Raw genomic sequence first — 22,466 nt, 5'->3', positions numbered from 1 at the left:
GGAAAGCTGAACTCATTTATGCAGGATAAGTCATCAACTGCCGAGCTGAGAAGTTCGTGACAAATCGAATTTACTGTAAATTCGCTCATCTCTAGATAGAAGCCAATAATGTAAGGTAAAAATAAAGACGTAAAAGGAATAATTAAAATGAGCTTCTGGTGCCTATGTTTCTATTGATGGCTTTGTTTTCAGTGTCCAGATACTAACCATGGCTCATGGAGTGCTCTAAACAGACAGGACATAGACAAAGCATTTTTTAAATTTCCTTTTAATAATATCACTAAAGAAAACTAGCTTGAAAGAGGTTATCCAGAAATAGAAAAACAGAGTTAATTCCTTCCAAAAACAGTGCCACCCTTGTCCCTCAGTTCGTGTGTGGTATCCCAACTTGGCTTCATTAGCGTGAATGGAAAGGATCTGCAATACCACACAAGTTGAGGAAAGAAGTGGCACTGTTTTTTGGAAGAAATCAACTCCGTTTTTCTAATCCTGGATAATCCCATTAAAGTACAGCATTCAATAGCACATGCCATACATTATTGTCCTTTTAAAATAAGTATTATTGGATTCTAAAGCTTTACATAGATGGAATGTTTATCAATAATCCCACAACTAGCAATGATGAGTTCTAACTATAGAAAACCTATTCCATCAAGGTTTCTCGGTTTCTACTCTCAAAGCATTTGCTCTTTTATTATGAGAAAAATGTGGGAAACAGAGTCCAAAAATCCAATAGTTAAAACATATAAAGCCCACTTATCTACTGGGAGGAAGGACTCATTTAGTACCAAGGGGGCTCTTTATCAATACAACACCAATTACCTTTCATCCTATGAGAACACCTGGAATATGCTTATACTTCAAGAGCTACTTATACATTGTTCTAATGTCACAGGAAAAACATTAACATTCTATAAAATTGTTTAACAGCAAGGGTAAGAAATCTGTGTATGTATACAGTCATGGCCCTAAATGTTGGCACCCCTGAAGAAAAAGAAGAAGTATTTCTCACAGAAAAGGATTGCAGCGACACATGTTTTACTATACACGTGTTTATTCCCTTTGTGTGTATTGGAACTAAACCAAAAAAGGGAGGAAAAAAAGCAAATTGGACATAATATCACACCAAACTTCAAAAATGGGCTGGACAAAATTATTGGCACCCTTTCAAAATTGTGGAAAATGATCAGGAGGAAGTACCGATTAACATATAAAAAAAAAAATTGTTTTTGTTTTTTGTGGGATCTGACATTAAGACTTTTATAACCCTGGATAACACTTTTATTGCATTTATAATGTAAATCTTCCAGTATTATGGAGAGCTGCAGACAACATCGATAGCTGTTAGGGTATAAAAGCAAATTAACTTTCCTGAAGTGGAAGGTGGTTGCCCAACCTATAAAATCACACTTTGTTTCTCATCCAAGTGTTAAGGAGATGCACCCAAGCTTCTCAAGTGCCCCAGCCTAGCAAACCTCCTCACTTGCTGTCAACTCCTAACCACTCCTAGACTGAAGTGAAGAGTCCAGAGGGCAAGGAAGAAAGTGTGCCAAGGTATGTAACAGCTCGGCTCTGCCCTATGGATTCACTTAGTGTACATACCAGAAGCTTTTGCTAAAAAAAAACGTTAAACCACACAACATGTGCTGTAAAGAAGGCTCATCGTGCTTTGCATTATGTACAATTATGGGAACAAAACGTAATAGTTAATACCTTGAGCGCCAGCTTTTGTATAAGTTAATGTAACGAAAAACAGGTATATTCTTTTATAAGTGTCCAATGAGTTGCAGCCAATGTAATAAGCAGCATGCACTATTTTACTAAATTTGGCACCAATAATAAATGTCTAAACATTTATATTACAAGTAAACAGAACATTTTAAACTACACTAGTTACAATACAGAAAAATTAATGAAAGGCTCACAGTCTAATGGCCACTTGCCTGGAGGATGTAGCATCCCAATCCTGCCCATCTCCACTGGGCCTCTGGTTAGCCCGTCCCACCACAGAAGGCCGGAGATGCTCATTTTCAGGGGAAGCATTCTGTGAATTATGAGTTGCTGGGGTATGGTATGACACAGAGGAATTCTGGGAAATCACATCTGTAAAATATTAAATGAAAAGAAATATCTTTACAATTATGTGTGTTTAATCCACTTAGGGAATATCATCAAATGAAACTGCTGTTTAGGCATTATGAATTTCACCTTTTTGACTAAACAAAGCAAAGATGGGAAATTAAAAAAGTGATTTATAAAAAGGAAATGCATGTCGACACATAGGAAGGAAACCATGAGCAAAAGTGGACCCAGGCATTTTCCAAGGCAACCTGGCACTTAAAAAAAATAAAATAAAATTCCCAATCCTTAAAACAAAATATTCATACAATTTTTTCTTCTCCATTTTTGTTATGTAAATTAAATTGTAATGTTCACACTTAGTTTCATAAGTATCAGCTGCTAAAACTAAGTTTCATTCATCTGAATATGGGTGTTTCTGCATGTGCATACATTTCTGCAAGTCCTATTCAGTTGACTCGGACAGTTGCATACATTTCTGCAAAAAAAATACGAGCACACCTACACGGAAAAAAAAAAAAAAGTGCAGGTGCAGCCCAGAAATGATCAGTAAGTGGCAAGCAATATCCAAAAAAAGAATAACTGTTAGACTATGTTTGTTTACCTTGTTTAGTGCTTAAAAAGCCAGGATCTCTATGAAAGTTCAGACAGCTTCTTAGCAGTGTACACAAGCGATGCAAGCAGGCAGCAGACTGAAATGCCAAATGTTGTTGGCCATCTTTTTCAAATGCAAGGCTCAGCAAAGACAAGAGGCTCTAAGGGTGCAATAAAAAGCAGAAATTAATACAACAATTATTTGGTATGAAATCTACTAATCCATAAAAATGGGTCTCATACTGTATAAGAGAATAAAAAGTAGGGATGTCCCGATACCATTTTTTTAAGACTGAGTACGAGTACCGATACTTTAATTCTAGTACTCGCCGATACCAAGTACGAGTACGGTACTTATATTTTAAAGGGAATCTGACACCAGGGTGACCCGGTTTCTGGCGCTGTTTACCGTATGATACGTGGGTCCTTGTTGTGTATAATGGAGGCAGTTGCTGTAGTATGAGCCAAGATTTCTCTCTTCTCCATTGGACAGAACAGGGAATTTGCATTGGCGGTTAGACCAATGATCACATGGTGAGCAGCGGTAGAAACCGGGTCACCATCTACCCATGAATTCAAGTTCGTGCAGGTGACTCTGCTGTAAGATTGTCTTTAATAGTAGGTAGTATCCCCCTGCATACATTAGCAGATGCCCCCCTTGTAGACAGCAGCGCCCTATAGACATAAGTAGAAGCACCCCTGTAGACCACAGCCCCCCTTTAGACAGTGGGCCCCCGTTTAAACAGCAGCAGGGCCCCCCACGGTAGACATTAGTAGAAGACCCCCTCCTTGAAGGCAGCTCACTTCCTCTGTCGGGTGCTGCCACTCCACTGTTTCATTCTCCGGTCCGCATCATGTCGTCCTATCGAGGAGCATGTGACATTTACGTCACTCTGCTTCCTCCGTAGCGTTACGCTGTGCGCAGGGGAGGAGGCGGAGTGACGTATATGTCACATGCTCCTCCATAGGACGACATGATGCGGCCCGGAGGACGGAAGAACGGGACAGTGGAACGGCAGCAGGTATCGGGGACATTAAACGAGTCCCCGATACCATGCAAATAGCTAGTATCGGCCCCGATACAGATACCAGTATCGGGACATCCCTAATAAAAAACATACAAGTACAGTAGAATGCACAGCTTGCAGAATACTTCTAAGAAAACACTTGTTAGTGTTATTAGATTAAACAGTTATACCAATTGTACCCCCATATGGCTTTAAGCAGCAGCCCACAGCTAGTTTCCTGCCTCCTTCTTATTCTGATTTCAGTCAACACTCACATGATCAAGGGCCAGCTCTTGCTACTCTACCAAAAATGTATCACTAATAAGTAGGGGACAAATGGATGGTAATTTCCCCAGAATCAGGCTACAGAGGATTTGTTTGTAGTCTGTTACCATGGATACACAGGTCTCCATAGCAGCTGTATACACAATAAAGATAGGCAACCATAATTAAGGCTAATTGCATAGTTGCTTCCTTTTAGATGTATTGGAGCAATACAGTAATTGATTGCAAAAGGTGGACAGGTCACATGGCTATGGAAGTGTTACCGTAGTAAAGTAGAACAATTAAAACCATCAACATTGTACATTTTTGTCTAACCTTCACAATCTTTGGTCTTTGAAGAAAAATCTCAGAAGGGAAATCTTCCATCACAACGTCTTGTAGTAGATGACAACTTCTCCAAATTAAGCCATGGTCTTTGCTTCTCAGTGAGCTAAAATTAACAATATGGTAGCAATGTGCAATTCCAACTTCAAACTTTAATGTCGATATCTCATTGTTTAAACTATGCAAAATGTGTCTTATGATATGAAGCTGATATAGTACATATAATGTAAAAAACACACACACACAATGGGCCTCAGGCAAGAAAATAAGGTCTCCATTATGACAATGTAGGTCACAGAAATCAGGAGGAGGCTTGTAGTCAATAGGATCGCTCAATAATGCAGCCTCCAGTATAAATGTCATTTTAAACAATGAGGTATACAGCAAAAGAAGAAGTGCATACAAACATAAGCAACTCTGTAATGTATCTTATTAGAAAAATATGCTTCTTTCTCCACTTTTAGCTCCCCCCCCCCCCCAGACTTATCTTTTCAGTTAAAGGGAATCTGTACAACAGAATGAAGACTTTCTGCCACACAGTGCTTCCCTGAAGGATCAGGTTACACTGTTTAAAGAAGTTTATTAGGAGGGGAGGGGCTGCGGTATATAGAAGCTTGTAAAAAATAAAATAAAAAAATCATGGGATCCTGATTTATACCACACTGTACTGGTATGAGGCCCCATTCATTTTAATGGCCCCAACTTAGGGCCATTTTTCACACATATGTTTATTTATCGGGACTAAAAAGAATAGTCTAATGCACTCACTATATAAACATATGTGCAGGAAATGGCCCAAACAGTCACTAGTTGACTACCGTACATTGTAACTATTAAAGTGACAAGGGCCATGGCCAGTAGGCTGTAGTATATGTTGGCATGGTTTTTATCTGATACATAACAGGTTTTCAACATATACTAGCAAAATACTGTTCTAATGAGATGGGAATCAAGATTCAGAATGCTCAGTCATAGATTTTAGTCTCCAACCATTCTAAGGTGTATCTCAGGGATGTGGAGGGGTAAACTGGTACAAAATGCTATTAACAAGGATAACATTCTGAAAAGTTACCTGAAATCACAGGGTCATGCACAACCTACTGATACATGCTTATTAAAGCAGCACTGATTTTATACTTTGCAAAGACACATCCCCTTCTTAGCACAGCCTTATCCATGTACTACACTAGTGATGGTGGGTCAGGAGACCAGAATCATCTATTAGAATTATTTTATCAAAAAAAAAAAAAAAAAGTTGCATGAAAAATCAGTGCATGTGCAATATGTTTCAACAGGGGATTCTGATAGACGTTAGCTGGTCTCAAGGCCATTACTGGCCATTGTCAGACCGCACGTTAATGTGCCGTCTCAGACAGCTATGCATTCCATGCGGAGTCCTCAGAAAGAATGAACAGGTTCATGAACAAATTCCCCCATGTGCACAGCACAGCAGAATCCAGTTTAATTCAATGGGACTCTGCTGCAGCGGAACTTCCGTGCGGACATTCCAAGCGTAATTCTGCATGGAAATTCCGACGTGAGAACAGTGGAATTTGCCTATTAGACCAAATATTGAGGCTATGAACAGACCAATTCAGAACTAGCTGTGCAGTTTTTGGTGGCAATTTTGATGTGGTTTTTCAAGTGGTTGTCAATGAATTCAATGTAAGCTTTTAACCAGACTTGCCCAGTACAGCAACATGGTACTTCTTTTTCAAGCACTGCTTATTTCCTTCCCCCCCCCCCCCCCCCCCCCCTTTTTAAACTACATGGATTTTTTGAACATTCCCCAATTAAGCCAATGGGAGATTAAACCTGCACATTTTTGGCCTGGGTTTTTGCTGGGGAAACTTACATTTTCTCTCAGCCAATCACTGGTTGAGGTTGGACCCTGCTGGACCCCCAGCACCAGGAAGAGGGTGACACTATTTACACTGGAGGTCAGGAGTAACTGGGCGAGTGAGGGAGGAAAATAAAGGCTGGGGAGAAGAAGGGGGGGGGAAGCTTTTCACCACATAACCCCTAAGATTTATCAGAACTTGTGATAAAGGGTGCAGTTACATAATTATTTATGGGGAGATTTATTGAAACCTGTGCAGAGAAAAAGGGTGACCAGTTGCTCACAATAAATCAAATCACTTAATTTCTCAGAGGCCAAAAAAAAAAAAAAAAAAAAAAACACAAAAAAATAAACACACCTGATTGCTACGGACTACTGTTCAGATGTTAAGTCTCTCTGGTAACTGCACCACTTGTCAAGTTCTAAAAATCTGTGATGAAGTTGGTGAAACCTTCTTTCCTCTAGCTATAGCTCTACACGACACCCCTGAGGACGTCACTATGCGACGGAATGCGTGGGGCTCTGGCGTGACCCAGTCCTTGCTTATTGGATGTCCATCTCTGCCCTTGCCTAAGTATCATTGAGCACTATCTTTAACTGTGGAATATCTGTTATTGTGGGACAGGATAGGCGATTGTGACATACTGTTATCCCACATACACTGTGGTATTATAACCATAGGACGGGGTCACTAACCTGTGGGAGGGGGTTCATGGCCCTTCCCCAGGATTGTGCTATGATCTGTTTGAGCTGTTTTAATTGTTTTTAAATGTCTCCAAGTATATGATGTTTGATGTATATGTTCTAATAAAATCTCTGTATTTATCATTATTTTTTTGGTGGTGTGTGCCTTCTTCCAGTGAATATTTTGGTATAGTAGTTGTCAGCTCGCCCCTAAGACGTCTTTTCTTCAAACTAAATAACTAGAGATGAGCGAACTTACAGTAAATTCGATTCGTCACGAACTTCTCAGCTCGGCAGTTGATGACTTTTCCTGCATAAATTAGTTCAGCTTTCAGGTGCTCCCGTGGGCTGGAAAAGGTGGATACAGTCCTAGGAGACTCTTTCCTAGGACTGTATCCACCTTTTCCAGCCCACCGGAGCACCGGAAAGCTGAACTAATTTATGCAGGAAAAGTCAGCAACCGCCGAGCAGAGAAATTCGTGACGAATCGAATTTACTGTAAGTTCGCTCATCTCTACAAATAACCCCAAGCTTGATAACCTGTATTGGTCCTGTAATCCTCCCAGATCATAAATTATCTCAATTTATCAATTGTCTCCCTCCTCTTCACCCTCTCCAGTTCAGCAATGGCCTTACATAAAAGGTGCCAAAAATCGTACACAATACTCCATTTGCAGCCCGACTAATAATTTATACAGAGGCAAGATTATGTCCTTGACACAAGACTATGCCTCTCTTGATACATCCCATGACTTTATTAGCCTTGATGGCAGTTTACTGTCCACCAGTACCCCCAAGTCCTTTCCGGTAGAAGTTTTACCCAATGTCTTATTATTTAACACAATTCTACATTTTGATTTTACAACCCAAGTGCGTAACCTTAAATTTATCCATATTAAACGTCCTTTGCCATGTCTGTGCCCAAGCCTCCAGCTTCCCCAGGTCCCTCTATAAAATATTATGTTATCCTCTTCTATGGTGATCACCGTATCCAGTTTAGTACCATCTGCAAATAATTAAATTCTATTCTGCCATACCTCTACAAAGGTAATTTATAAACATATTGAAAAGAAGTGGGCCCGGTACTGTCCCCTGTGGTACCCAGACTAAGTTTCATTAATCATTATTTCAAATAAAGAAAAAAAATAAAAACAAACAAAAAACAGACATGGTCGCACATCTACAACATGTGCAGTGATCCTAGGCTTCTCAGCAAAATATATTAAACTAACAGGTCATTAGTATACTTAATAATCATGAAGTGCAAGCCCACTAGCCACATCAGGGCCACCTGTAAGTAACGGGTCCCTAATGTCCCTAGCATAAAAAGGTGCTGCACAGATCGGCGACCACCACCGCCACAACTGCAAGTGCCCACAGGGGGAACAACCCACTGGCAGAGCAGCCCCAGTGCTGTCCAACCATAACCTGGGCTGTGCCTTCCCACAGACACTGTGCCACAGCAGCAATTGATGCCGCACAGCACAGCAACAGTGTGAACAGATGATACTCACTTACCATGTTCTCCCAGTCAAAGACTGGGAAACTGCCAAAAGGAATAGGGCCCTTTGAGTCTTCCTACCAAATTTTAAATATTAAAAATGTCTCTATTTTTGGTTTACATTTGTAGTCTGTCCCCTCTTTCATGGCCAGCACTCCACCCATTAGGCCCAGGCATTTTTAATTAGCAGGAGACTGCATATGAGTTTCCTCCTAGTATTCTCTTATCCCTCTGGCAGTGAGCCCATTGTAGGTATTCACACTGGTGTGGCGTTCTGTGGCGGCCATTGTTGCTGTGGTGCTTTGTCTGTGGGGTGGTGTGGCCCAGAGACCGGGGCTTTGTCGGGGTGCCTGGTCACTGGGTCATTGGGCTTGGTGCTGCGGTGGCGGAGGTCACCGCTCGGTGCTATGCCAGTAATAGTTTAGGCACCTACTCTGACTGTGGCCTTGACATAGTGAGTGGGCTTGTACTTTTTGATCAAAATGTATACTAACAACCTGTTTTTTAAATTATGCTGAGATGCAGGTAGATCAAAATACAAATTGTGGATATGCGGCTGCGTTTCTGAGTTTTACATTTGTAAGTTCCATTGATCCCCCACCCTTTGCTTACTATCACCGAGCCAGTTGCCGACTCATTTGCATATACTGTATCCTCACCTAGTCTTCGCATCCTCATTATACGTACTAACTTTTTGTGTGGCATAGTCTCAAATATCTTAGAAAAGTTGTGCTATACAACATCAATATTTCCTGTCCAGTTTCATTACGTATATTATAATTTCCTATAATCCCAGCTTCCAGCTCTAATTTTGCAGCAGCCCTTTGTCAAACGCATCACTTTTCCTTAGCATCAGTTTCGCTAAATCTTTTCTTAAGAAATTGGCTTGCAAAGCATGTCTCAAAATGAACATGGGATAGGATAAATGTTCCAAAAACACAGCTGATACGTAACCAGGGTTTATTTACTCCCTTTGATTTCCCAAATTGGAAACCTATGAGTCGCTCTATGAAATTTATGGAACCAGATGATTTCAGTGTTTCATACAGCACTGTACAAAGAGTAAAAGCTAAAATTACAGTCATTTTATTTGGCCTAAATTCTTACAAACATGCTATCTCGCCTGCATTTTCACAGCATGTGCAATAATACTAAATACTTGTCTGGAAATTTAGACAGACATCTTTTTTATTATTTCTCAAAAATCCTTACAGTAGTTAATAGAAATATAAAAGTAAATTAGATCGGCTTTGCATTTTACAGTCAACAAAGCAAAAAAATAAAAATAAAAAAATCTAAAAGAAATTGACTATTTGGCAGGCACAAACTTGAAGGTCATTGAAAAAGGGGTTCATTTTAGAAAACCCATTGTGCTGTTTATGAAGTTTTCAACCTGTTTAATTCCACCCAAGAATGATTCATGTTTAGTTGCCTTTGAACATGGAAATTAATTTTGAAATGCAAATGATAGATCAAGTGGCTCAGCAATTAAAAAGCACTTACGACTGTGCTTGTACTTTATGAGACGTTGTATCAAGCAGACATATGTTTTTCGAGTGGAACAAACCACTTTCCTTAATGAAAATGACCCGTTTACTGGAATCAGGTACTAAAATCCAACCAGAAAAACTAACAGCTAAACAGTGAAACACTACGGAATGCTCCTCGAGACACCTGAATAGTACTTTGGTCAAGAACACGAGAGGACTCTCACAAATCTGCAATTTAATAAACACTACACGGCTCCAAATATTTCAGTCATCTGGGCAGATTGTGATGCCATCAGTGTGACTTGAGAAAAAGACAAATTAAACTGCACTTCAAACCTCCATTGACTTTGCTTTTTAACATGATGCAGACTCAAATGTCACCACGTCGCAAGGCTAAACAAAAACAGGTCTGGGAATAAAGGTTTATGAACAGCACTAAATTCTCAGCGGACTGGAACAAAGCTTCTATATTCGGAGTATTTATGCCTTGTATCACTTGCCTGATAACTACATATCTTTTGCCCATTTGTTTGGCTCAAGGGACCTGAGAAATATATGCATGTGTACTGCACCAATTGTAAAATCTCTTAGCTATTCTTGTGACTGCAGTTTATCTGCAACAGGAATAAATCTACAACACAACACCGTATCTTGGAAATAAGAGGTTATAAATACAAAATGCAATAAAATTATGGGGAGTCTTCCGATTACAGGGGATAAAACAACAATTCCCGTCAGTTCTTCGACATGACACTTCACCAGTCTATCCATTATAAGCCAAAGACAGTGTACACGAGCTAAGGTACAGAAGAATTATCAAAATATCTATATCTCCTCTTCTCTCGGCTTAACTTGGCTTATGAATACAAATTGCTTCTTAAAGATTTCCTGTATTTACAATCCTGCTCATCACACACGAGATACTGACCAATTGGGGAGTTTCAAGATTGCTACTTCTTGACATAGCATACCACAAGTGAAAAAATGGGGTAACAGTTAAAAAATAAAAAAATAAATAAAAGGAGCATTAAACATTGGCAAAAATAAATGAATAAAAAAATAGACCGCACATAACTAAAGAAGCCTTTGGAGCTCTTTTCATATATTTTTTATTAGAAATACATTTTGTGTATAAATATTATATAGAATATAAAAACAGAATAAAAAAAATATTTCTTATGAAAAAAATTATATATATGATAAAAATTCTCCCACTTCTTACAATATAAATACATTAATCCTGAAATGACCTATATTTTAAAGGGAGGACCATTTATATAATGGCTAATAATACATATTCAGTCAAGCATGACCTTCATAGAAACATAAGCACTTACGATTCATTTGAAGAGAGGACATGCTTATCTGTTGTAGTCAGTGTCAACCAGGGAAATGTGGAGAACTTTAAACACGTAGGTTTACCATGATGTACTGTTACTGGAAATAAAGCAAGAACATATTTTGACAAAAAAAAAGACAAAAAAACACACAGAACAACAAACAAGGAGAGAAGGTTACCTCCTCCAAATTCCCCATATGGCCTAACTTGTCACAGAGGAATTTGTACTGCACAAGGATTCCAGAGTTATAGAGACAATCAGAACTCCATTTTGTGAGTAGCAAGTAAATAAAATCGATATTTGAACATATTCAAGGACTAAAGCTACCTGTGCATGTTCAATGCTTAAAACCCTATGACAGGTATACTTTAACTTTTACAGGCTATTTTAGTAATTTAATAATATACAATATGTCAAAGAATAAAAAATGAATATTAGAAGAAAAAACTCTGAATCACACCACACCACTATGCTGAGCATTACTAGGTCTCACACTTGGATTAGCGGGTGGGGGTTCGGGGCTTACGTCTCCTTTATGGTTTTCCTAATCATTCCTTTGTGGTATACCAGGGGCTCCCCTCCCTGTCATTGCCTGTCCGGTAGTTCCTCTAGGGATCTTGCTGTTTCCAGAGGGCCCGATTATTGTCTGTTCCTGTTTCTAGCGCCTTACTCCCTAGCTGTATAGGGGGTCCAGGGTGGGAGTTCTGACGGCCCACATGCATGAAAAAAAGTGAAGTCCAGGGGTGTGGAAATTTTCCAGGACTAAAATGGAGCAAAATCTACTTGTCCCTCATGACGATCCACTTGTATGGGCCAATTTTAGCTTTTACGCTCTCATTTTTTCCTCCTCGCCTTATAATAGCCATAAATACCTACTATAATGATACCTTTTAATTGTTCAATAACATTCTCTGACCTAATATTGTATATATATATATATATATATATATATATATATATATATATATATATATATATGCACACCCAGTAGTAAAGTGCAAAAATTGGGATTTATTGACCCATATCAAATGCATTTGATATGGGTCAATAAATCCCAATTTTTGCACTTTACTACTGGGTGTGCTGCTACATTTTCTGCATCTTGGATTATTTGAGCCATCTGCGATTGGGACTGCTATCCTTGCCTGCACCCCAAGACTTCTAGAATACGTGGTTGTGCTGCCTACCCTCTACATATACATATATATATATACATATACATATACATATACATATACATATACATATATATATATATATATATATATATATATATATATATATACACATATATATATATATATACATACACACACACACACACACACACACACATACACACACACATATATATATATAGAAAAAAGTCCTATGGCGCAGCACTCCGATAAAAAAAGGTGCAAATTTATTCACATATATCTCATAACAGCCACGTTTCTGCTCCTATGGAGCCATTTTCAAGCCTTGAAAATGGCTCCATAGGAGCAGAAACATTGCTGTTATGAGATATACCATATTTATCGGGGTATACCACGCACCGGCCTATAACACGCACCCTAATTTTACCAAGGATATTTGGGTAAAAAAAGTTTTTTACCCAAATATCCATGGTAAAATGAGGGGGTGTGTGTGTGCGCGCGCGTGTATACCTCGATACACCCCCAGGAAAGGCAGTGGGAGAGAGGCCGTCGCTGCCCGCTTCTCTCCCCCTGCCTTTCCTGGGGTCTAGAGCCCTGCTGCCGCCGCCTCTCTCCCGCTGGCTATCTGTGCCGCCACCCCTTCTCTCCCCCTGGCTGTCGGCGCTGCTGCCCCATTGCCGGCGCCGCTTCTCTCCCCCTGGCTATCGGCGCCGGCAATGGGGTGGCACGATTGTCAGGGGGAGAGAACGGGCAGCGGCGCCGATAGCCAGGGGGAGAGAAGGGCCGGCAGCAGGGCTCTAGACCCCAGAGCAGGCAGGGGCAGAGAAGCCGGCAGCGCTGGCTGTCTCTGCACCTGCAAAGCCACTGCAGTTCATTGATTTAAAGCGCCCGCTTTAAATCATTGAACTGCAGTGGCTTATCAGCGTATAACATGCACATAGACTTTAGGCTAAAAATTTTAGCCTAAAAAGTGCGTGTTATACGGCGATAAATACGGTATGTGAATAAATTTGCACCTTTTTTATTGGAATGCTGCGCCATTGGACTTTTTTCTATAGTATTGAAGCCCTGATCAGGCTTTTTGGTCGGTAGCACCAACGTTTGTGGAATAGAGCTGTGCTGCAATCTTCTTCCATAATATATATATTTATTTATATTAGGTAAAGTGAAATTGAAATAGTAAAAGATAATTTTGCAGATTTGGTGGTTTTCTTTTCTACCCCATTTACCTTGTGGTCAGATAACATGTTAGTTTCACACTTTAGGCCGGCCTGATTACAATGATATCAGATTTGTATAGTTTACATCATGTTTTACTAATTTAAACATTAATTGACATTTTTTGACCCCTGTAGCTTTTACCAGGCTGTATGAGGGCAAATTTTTTGCGCCATCATCTGTTTTTTGTATCGGTACCATTTTGGTTTGGATCTGACTTTTTAATTGCTTTTTAACTTTTTTTTCTGTGATATTATAAAAATTGCAATTCTGTGGTTTGGTATTTTTTTTACATTTACCATACGGGATACATAATGTTATATTTTAATAGGTCGTACAATTACGCACGCAGCGATACTAAATAGGTTTATTTTTATTATGTTTGCATGGTTTTATATGGGAAAAGGGGGTGATTTGAACTTTTAACATGGAAGGGGTTAAGGTGTGTCTTAAACTTTTATTAAAACTTTTTTTTTTTTTTTTTTTTTTTTTTTTACCCTTTATTAGACTTTTAGGAGGAATCCTTATAGTCCTCATACAGATGAATAGAGTTCTATTGAACTCAATTGATCTGTGTGCCGCAGCGCTTGTCAGGCCTGGCCCTGCTTGCCACGCTAAGGGCCGGAGAAATGCATCTGGTGCATGTCCCAGGCGTCGGGCGATAGGAATTCCACATCCCTGGAAGTCCCTTACCCACCCGACGGCAGTCCTTGTTCTATACTGGGGGTCGGTCTGTCCTGGGCTTTTTATGTTGATGTTTTTGTTCTACTTCTGGAATACTTTGTACCATGCCATGTGTGGGTTGCCCTTCCTCCCTGGGTCTCCTATACGATGCATGGTCCACACGTATTTCAGTCTCCTAGGTTGTGGCGGTTTCCTCCATTGGCTCCTTCTCTTGCATATTCTATTTGTGTCTCTTAAGCTCATTTCTCTGTACCATCTCCTATACGTACTCTATCCAGTCTTGCCCCTTTCCCCTCCTCCTTGCCTCCAAGGGGCTATTCAGAAAATATGTCTAAGATTGTGACATGGAATGTTAAGGGACTGTGCTCCCCTAAAAAAACGCATGAAAGTTCTGCGTTTTCTGAAGCGCCTGCATCCAAACGTGGTCTTGCTCCAGGAGACCCACCTTACGGAACAGAACTTTCAGAGAATTGTCATACTTATTGTAGGCCTAAAAAATGAATCACTATGTTTCATAGCATAATAGCATGATGTCGTCCATTTTGCTATTATGTTTTAAATAGACCACAGTGTATTCTAAAATTCTTCTATTCAAGTGCCAGTCTGGGAGAGAATAAGGGTTGTTGCTTTAGATATTTATGGCTGTTTAGATAAGACAGATAAAGGGGGGGGGGTAGTTACAGTCTCTAGACATTCACACATCCGTGTTCGAGAATCATCCATTGTATTAACATCTTTCCCATAAATTTGATAGTGTTGAAAATGTCTAGTTGGTGACTGTCTAGAGAAACCATGTTTTGATTACTTATATCAAAAATAATCCCTGAACTTATAATATAGTGCTCCATACTTCAAGTGTGGAATGTGGGTTTAAGACCAGTTATTGACAGTTAACCCTTAATGGTAATGATGCTAATTGCTTATGCAATAGTACCCCCTAGCGTATGAGTAGTTCACATTACACTGACAGGAAAGGCATTATGGGTGATATGCTCAATTCTGGGTATTATCTTAATGTCATAGTCATTACCATATGTACACGCCCAACCTACATTCATTGGGGAATTCCAATTTAGGGAGGTGTGTCTAATTAAAAAGTCTGGTAAACCAGATGTTAGGGGCTGTAGAGAACACACAAAGACACAGGAAAGAGGTCCAACAAGGTGGAAAAGCCATGTGAGATTCCAGCAAATCGGACTGATCACACGGTACCAGACCAATAGCCATGCATGACGATGAGATGGACAGCTCAATTTTCCTAGGACCAGAAGCAAGGTTCTTACACAGACTTGGTAAGAGACACAAAAATTGCATTCCATTTAATTAAGACTAACTGGGATAATGTGGATTACAGCATTTAGATTGGCGACTAAATTAAATAAAATAATTATCTCCATATTGAAATTATAGTTTTAGGATATTGTATGACTTCATTCTACCTGCAGAAGAATCAGGACTCAATCTATCAAAGCATTAAATAATTGCTTAGACATATTGACAGAATTCCTACTCACGAAAGTATGTATATTTCCCACACAGTAAACTTGTTTCAAGTTCTTCCTTCTAAAATATAGTCTAGCGAGATCATAAAACTCTGCTATTTGTCTTAATAGTCTTACCAAAGTCATGTTTAGAAAATAGTCCAGAATGGGATGGAAGTATTCTTCCATGTTTATATCCTTAGATGGAAATCCTGTGATTTGTAGTTGGTTAGAAGGGGGCGAGGAGTGTATTAAGCATTCCATATTGATATGTCTATGATTAGATATTGCCCATTTTGATATCATAAGGTTTCCTCTGGACACAGTGATATGTAATCTTTTTCTTATATGATATTCCTAACCTAGTAGCTTTTGTTTTATTATAACAAGTTACTTACTACTCACATGTATTGTTCTACTATATGTAGTCAATTAACAAGCTTGTAATGTTTACTTATATATCTTATTGATATCCATTTGCATATATGCATTGCAAAACTATATCCTTAGCGTTAATGTCATCCCGTAATAAAAATAACTTGTTGATATCTGAGGAAATAGTGGGATTCAGATGTGAATTGTATTTATTGGCTTTGTCTACAATTCACTAGGTCATAATTTTGATAATTTTCATAAATTTCATTTTTCATAATTAATATTTCTATGACCATTCATAATTCATAATTGAGTTATTACCGCACAACAGAATGCAGAAGTTATGGGTGGCTAAGGTAGTGGGAAGCTCAGCGGTGGAAGGCAAATCTGGAGTATTGACATGAATCAATAAATCTTTCGCCCACCGCATTCTCTCACATGACCGGGATTAAGGGGAGCGCTTTTCACACTAAACGCTGGTTCACAATCGCAATACTTATATTTACAATGTTTATGCTCCCAATGGTGACAACTCCTTTTTTCATTCTCTAGAAGATATAGGTAAATGGTATTAATGGTCCATTTACCATACTGGGTGGGGCCTTTAATTCGGTTGTAGACCTGCTAGTGGATCGTAGATGCTCGACCCCTCTGACTACCTCTCTGCGTCAGAGTGACAGTCCTTCCTACTGAAGAGGGGGCACGGTTTCTGGAGGGGATGGCTTTACCATCCTTATCTGATGAGCAGTCAGGAGCTCAATGCAGATGTGACAGCGGAGGAGGTGGCAGCTGGCAATCCGCTCCCTAGCCAACGGGAAGCGCCGGGACCTGATGGTTACTTCGATGTCCTTTCACCAAATGGTTGGACCCCACTACTCCAGATTTGCCTATGCTGATAGCCCAATTTAAGTCATTTCTAGCTGTAGACCGGTTAGATGCTGAGCGGCACCCTGACACGGGAACAAAATGTTTTTTCCAGAAATGGAGATCTTTCATTGTTACTCACTCTCAGGAGATCACCGAAATTGTCCTGCCTTTTAGATACACAACCAGGTATGGTATAGAGTCTCTGAGAGGCTCTCTAGGAGAGTTATATTTACCTGATATGCTATGACTACTCTCTCTATTGAGGTTTTTCATCTTGTTTGGATCCCCTGGGAGTCAGAGGAGCTGTTGGTTTCGACTGGGGTTTCCTGGATAAGGGGCCACACTGGGTGCCCGTTTGACATGTGATGGGGGACATGTGATTGGGTTGCGGCTCCCGCTCGCCATCTGACCATAATATTTTCCTTGGACTGCCTCTCTACTGGTGGACGCCAACATCGTTTTCTGGGGCTGCATCTCCTTTTCTCTGTGGAGATTATATGATTGCTATCATGCCTGAGGGGGGGCCTTTGAAGGGGGACAGTTGTAGAGGGCATACTATTGGCCCCTGACAGATCTCTATTGTTTTCTTCTCGATCGTGTGGTTTCTACCTTCTTATTTCATCATTATGACATTATGAACATTTGTTATGTTTTGTTTATTGTTTTCTGAAAACTAGTTTAATATATATTTAAAAATAAAAATAAATGGTCCATTTCTAATTTGCTTTATGTCATCCATGAGCTTTGGGTCCTCGAGGTTGTAAAAATTGTGTGACAGTGGGGTGCTGTAAACAGTATATGCATGACCTTCACATTTTTGTTTGTCAGGTCAACTTGAAAACATGCCAAGATCATAAAAATCTTAATCAGATATTATTTATATTATAATATTTAAGAAAATACTATTTTATATAACTATATAGAACCAATTAATATTTTTAGGAATACCAAGTGGACCATATGGTGACTAGAAATGCCCAAATACTTTAACAATACCATGGTACTACAATGGAGTAATAGACAGCCTCGCTGCCATTTCCCCTAATAAAAGGCTTCATTTCCAGGGGTACTCCCATGGAAAACATTTTTATTTTTTTAAATCAACTGGTGCCAGAAAGTTAAACAGAATTTGTAAATTATAATCAAGACGTTCGGCACTGCTTACTCTGTACCTTCAGCGGTGCGGACTCTAAATCACTGTTGCGGCAATGGGTATGATGGTGCTCAGACACATATACCAAGTAACCTTGGTGCCCTTGATAGAAGAATGAAAAAGTCGGCACTCACCAGTATTCCAGCTCAGCAAAATGTATTTGCACATACTCACAGCCTAGTACATGTACAAGGGGAGGACAGCAGATGGTACCGGGGGGGGGGTATCACAGAGAGGCGACAACGGAGGTAATCAGTGCGAAACCCCGGTGTTGCCTCCTCTGTGATTCCCTCCCCCCCCACCCCCCCCCCCACCACCACCCCCCCCCCCCCCCCCCCCCCCCCCACCCCCCACGGTACATCTGTCTGTCCTCCCTTGTACATGTACTAGGCTGTGGGTATGTGCAATAAATTTTGCTGAACTGGAATACTGGCGAGTGCTGACTTTTTCATTCTTCTATCAAGTGCACCAAGATTTGTAAGTTACTTCTATTTAAAAATCTTAATCCTTCCAGTACTAATCAGCTTCTATATGCCCCACAAGAAGTTATTTTCTTCTTGAATTTCCTTTCAGTCTGACTACAGTGCTCTCTGCTAACACCTCTGTCCATTTTAGGAACTGTCCTGAGCAGGACAGGTTTGCTATGGGATTTGCTCCTACTCTGGACAATTCCTAAAATGGACAGAGGTGTCAGCAGAGAGCACTGTGGTCAGACTGGAAAGGAAATTCGAAAAGAACTTCCTGTGGAACATTACAGCATCTGATTAATACTGGAAAGAATAAGATTTGTTAATAGAATTTACAAATCTGTTTAACTTTCTGGCACCAGTTGATTTAAAAAAAAAAAAAAAAAAAAAATACTTTTTCCATATATATATATAAAAAAAAATATATATAAAAAAAATATATATATATTTTTTATATATATATTATATATATATATATATATATATTATATATATATTATATATATATTATATATATATATATATATATATATATATATATATATATATATATATATATATATATATATAAAAAATATATATTTTATTTATATATATATATATATATATATATATATATATATATATATATATTTATATTATATATAATATATTCTAGTGGAGTACCCCCAATAACTCTCCAACTTCCAAGGTGACTACTTTCTTTATACTAATTAACTGAAGAGACAAAAAGAGAGAAGAGCGCGATCCTAGTGTATTACCATAGTATATATGAGAAAGGGTTGCAGATAAGTTCTGCTCAGAGCATAACATCTAGAGCAGCATATCACTGAGCGGTCAGCCATCACCTGATCCTCCAAAAGGGATGGCAAGCAGAAATGGATTAAAAGGGGTACTCCGGTGGAAAAAGTTTTTTTTTTTTTTTTTTTTTTAAATCAACTGGTGCCAGAAAGTTAAACAGATTTGTAAATTATTTCTATTAAAAAATCCTAATCCTTCCAGTACTTATTAGCTGCTGAATACTACAGAGGAAATTCTTTTCTTTTGGAACACAGAGCTCTCTGCTGAATCACGAGCACAGTGCTCTCTGCTGACATCTCTGTCTATTTTAAGAACTGTCCAGAGTAGGAGAAAATACTCATAGCAAACATATGCTGCTCTGGACAGTTCCTAAAATGGACAGAGATGTCAGCAGAGAGCACTGTGCTCGTGATGTCAGCAGAGAGCCTGTGTTCCAAAAATGTAATAAAATTTCCTCTGTAGTATTCAACAGCTAAGTAGTACTGGAAGGATTAAGATTTTTTAATAGAAGTAATTTACAAATCTGTTTAACTTTCTGGCACCAGTTGATTTAAAAAAAAAAAAAAGTCCCTTTCTTTCAGTTAACATTTTAGTGAAACATGGGCAGAAAAAAATGTAATACGTTTCCAGGGGAGTACGCCTTTAAAGTAGTTAAAGAAAAGATTATCCAAAACCTGGTGCTTCTCCCATGAAAGATTTTCTTTATTTCAATATCAAAAAGGTATAAAAGGATGGTGCTGGCACTTTCAATGCGTTTCTAGCTCATACCGAGCTCTTTATCAAGATGTGCATACAGATACATAGCCAGGACACATTACATAAAGACATGCTAAGAAGTGGACAAGCTGTGGATTTGCCCGGGAAAGTGGAACACTCAGACCTTGGCTTCACTTTAGGGAGTCCCAAAATGGCGATTTCAGGACTTCCTGTATTACATAACATTATACAATCACATAAAGAGTTCCAATATGATTAAAAGTGAAAACCCGTCCTTGATCTGGTTAATAATAAATTTATTAAAAATACAACAGTTATTAAATACATATAAAATCATAAAAGACAAAAGAAAAGATTCCACTAAAAGTTGCAGGTGAAAAAATTGAGGAGCGCTGTTCCACGATCTCTGCATATCATTCATTGATTCACTCAGTAGTAGCGCTATTCTTTGTAATAGAGTGACAGTGTAAATGTAACCGTGTCAGTACGCTGTGTATAGGCTGCAATGATCTTGGTTGTAACGGATCAAATGCCAGCTGACCTTGAAATTTGATAGTCCAAGAAAACAGTTCAAGATGCGCTATTCGCACATTGTTTGCACATCCAATTTGTGCTGTTTGATAATGCGACAGTAATGGGGGAATTGGTGAGTTGTGTAAAGTTGTAAATATTAAATTTTTCAGGATATTTCTTCTGAGATTCCCACAAGTTTGTCCACTATTATCAAACTATACAGGGGCAAAACAAAAATGTACATTAATCTTTGTATTTTTAAAGCGAACATACTATTATTATTGTATGCTTTAGGAGTAATATATACATTAATCTTTTTTTTGCAGGAATGTACTATTTTTGCAGTATGCTTTGAGTTTAATTCCTTGAATTGTTCCATTTCCGTTCTGCTATTATACGGAAGCAGGTATGATCGGTCTTGACCAGGGCTATATGAGGGACTAGTTAGAGGGAGGGGGGGGGGGGGGTGGGGGGGGGAAGAATTGTTAAAAAAGGTTTCTTCTATTGCTGAATGATGGTTTCCGTGATCTCGTTAAGGCCTTCTGGGTCAGAGTTCCCATTTTGTAGATCCAGAAGACCTCTCTCTTCTGTAAAATTTCAAATCTGTTGCTAACTGTACTAGATATATGGTCGATTGGAGTTACTTTGAAGGGTTGCATATTATCTACATGTTTAGTGGCGCAATGCCTCGAGCACCCATGCAAAAGAAAGTGATTTCTAAGATTTTGACGATGCTTGTTGATTCTGCATCTAAGAGCCTGGACAGTTCTCCCTATGTACGGTTTACCACAGCAGCAGTCCAGGAGATGTATCACATAAGGTGTATCACAGGTTAGGTGGTGTTTAATGGCAGAAGTGTTACCATTGCTTTGTGATGGAATGGAGGTAGTTCCATGGCATATTTCCTTGCAACAGAGGCAAGGGGACTTGCAACATATAAAGCTCCCTTTTGTTCATGTGATGCAGGTTTTTTTCTTATGCTGTTTCAACTGGCTCAGCGCCAACAGGTTTTTAAGAGTAGGAGCTCTTCTGAAAGTGACCAAAGGTGCTGCTGTAATGACATCTTTAAGGAATGATCCATTTTTAGGATGTGCCAGTTGTTTCTCAGGACCCTTTTGATGTTTTTAGCGGATTTATTAAATACTGTAATAAAATTACACTGGTTGTCTGAGGATTTCTTTTTAGTGACCAGACATTCTGCTTGCGAGTGTTTTGTTTGCCTTTTCATATGCATGTGCTACCAAGGTTTTGGGATATCCCTTAGCATAGAATCGTTTTTTGATTTTAGTTGCTTGTTGTTTGAATGAGCATGTTTGGGGTAAAGAAGGTCTGACCAAACACATTTAACTATATCGTCGTTATATTGACGATCTCATCTTCGTGTGGGATGGCCCAGAGGAATCTGCCTTGAGTCTGTTGAATTCCCTAAATGATAACAACTGGGGGATTAGATTTACCACAACTTCCAGTGACCTACCGATTGAATTCCTGGACCTATGCATCACACACGATGCCACAAGATTCATCACTTCCACGTTCCTAAAAACTGTTGATACAAACAGTTATTTGGACTACAAAAGTGGACATGACAAATGGATAAAAAATATCCCACACAGCCAATTAAAAAGAATAAGAAAGAATAGCACGGAAGACTCCACATTCAAACAACAAGCAACTAAAATCAAAAAACTATTCTATGCTAAAGGATATGCCAAAACCTTGGTAGCACATGCATATGAAAAGGCAAACAAAACACTCGCAAGCAGAATGTCTGGTCACTAAAAAGAAATCCTCAGACAACCAGTGTAATTTTATTACAGTATTTAATAAATCCGCTAAAAACATCAAAAGGGTCCTGAGAAACAACTGGCACATCCTAAAAATGGATCATTCCTTAAAGATGTCAT

At 39.1% G+C, this 22,466-nt stretch overlaps 1 protein-coding gene across 2 annotated transcripts in view; it reads right to left on the bottom strand.

The window, feature by feature from the left end:
- Positions 1-22,466, bottom strand: part of RTTN (rotatin) — a 259,753-nt gene that overhangs the window by 191,862 nt on the left and 45,425 nt on the right. For both annotated transcript variants that reach the window (XR_008844181.1, XM_056521457.1), the window contains exons 6-9: positions 11,142-11,241; positions 4,281-4,395; positions 2,684-2,834; positions 1,944-2,103 (exon numbers count right to left, since the gene is read on the bottom strand). Coding sequence is in view for 1 of the 2 variants with exons in the window: in XM_056521457.1 (XP_056377432.1) it covers positions 1,944-2,103; positions 2,684-2,834; positions 4,281-4,395; positions 11,142-11,241 (526 nt within the window). In the remaining variant the exon portion in view is untranslated. The remainder of the gene's footprint in view (positions 1-1,943; positions 2,104-2,683; positions 2,835-4,280; positions 4,396-11,141; positions 11,242-22,466) is intronic.

The sequence above is a fragment of the Hyla sarda genome, chromosome 5 (assembly GCF_029499605.1).
Source record: "Hyla sarda isolate aHylSar1 chromosome 5, aHylSar1.hap1, whole genome shotgun sequence".
Classification (NCBI taxonomy): Eukaryota; Metazoa; Chordata; class Amphibia; order Anura; family Hylidae; genus Hyla; species Hyla sarda.
This window is presented reverse-complemented; position numbering and strand designations above follow the sequence as displayed.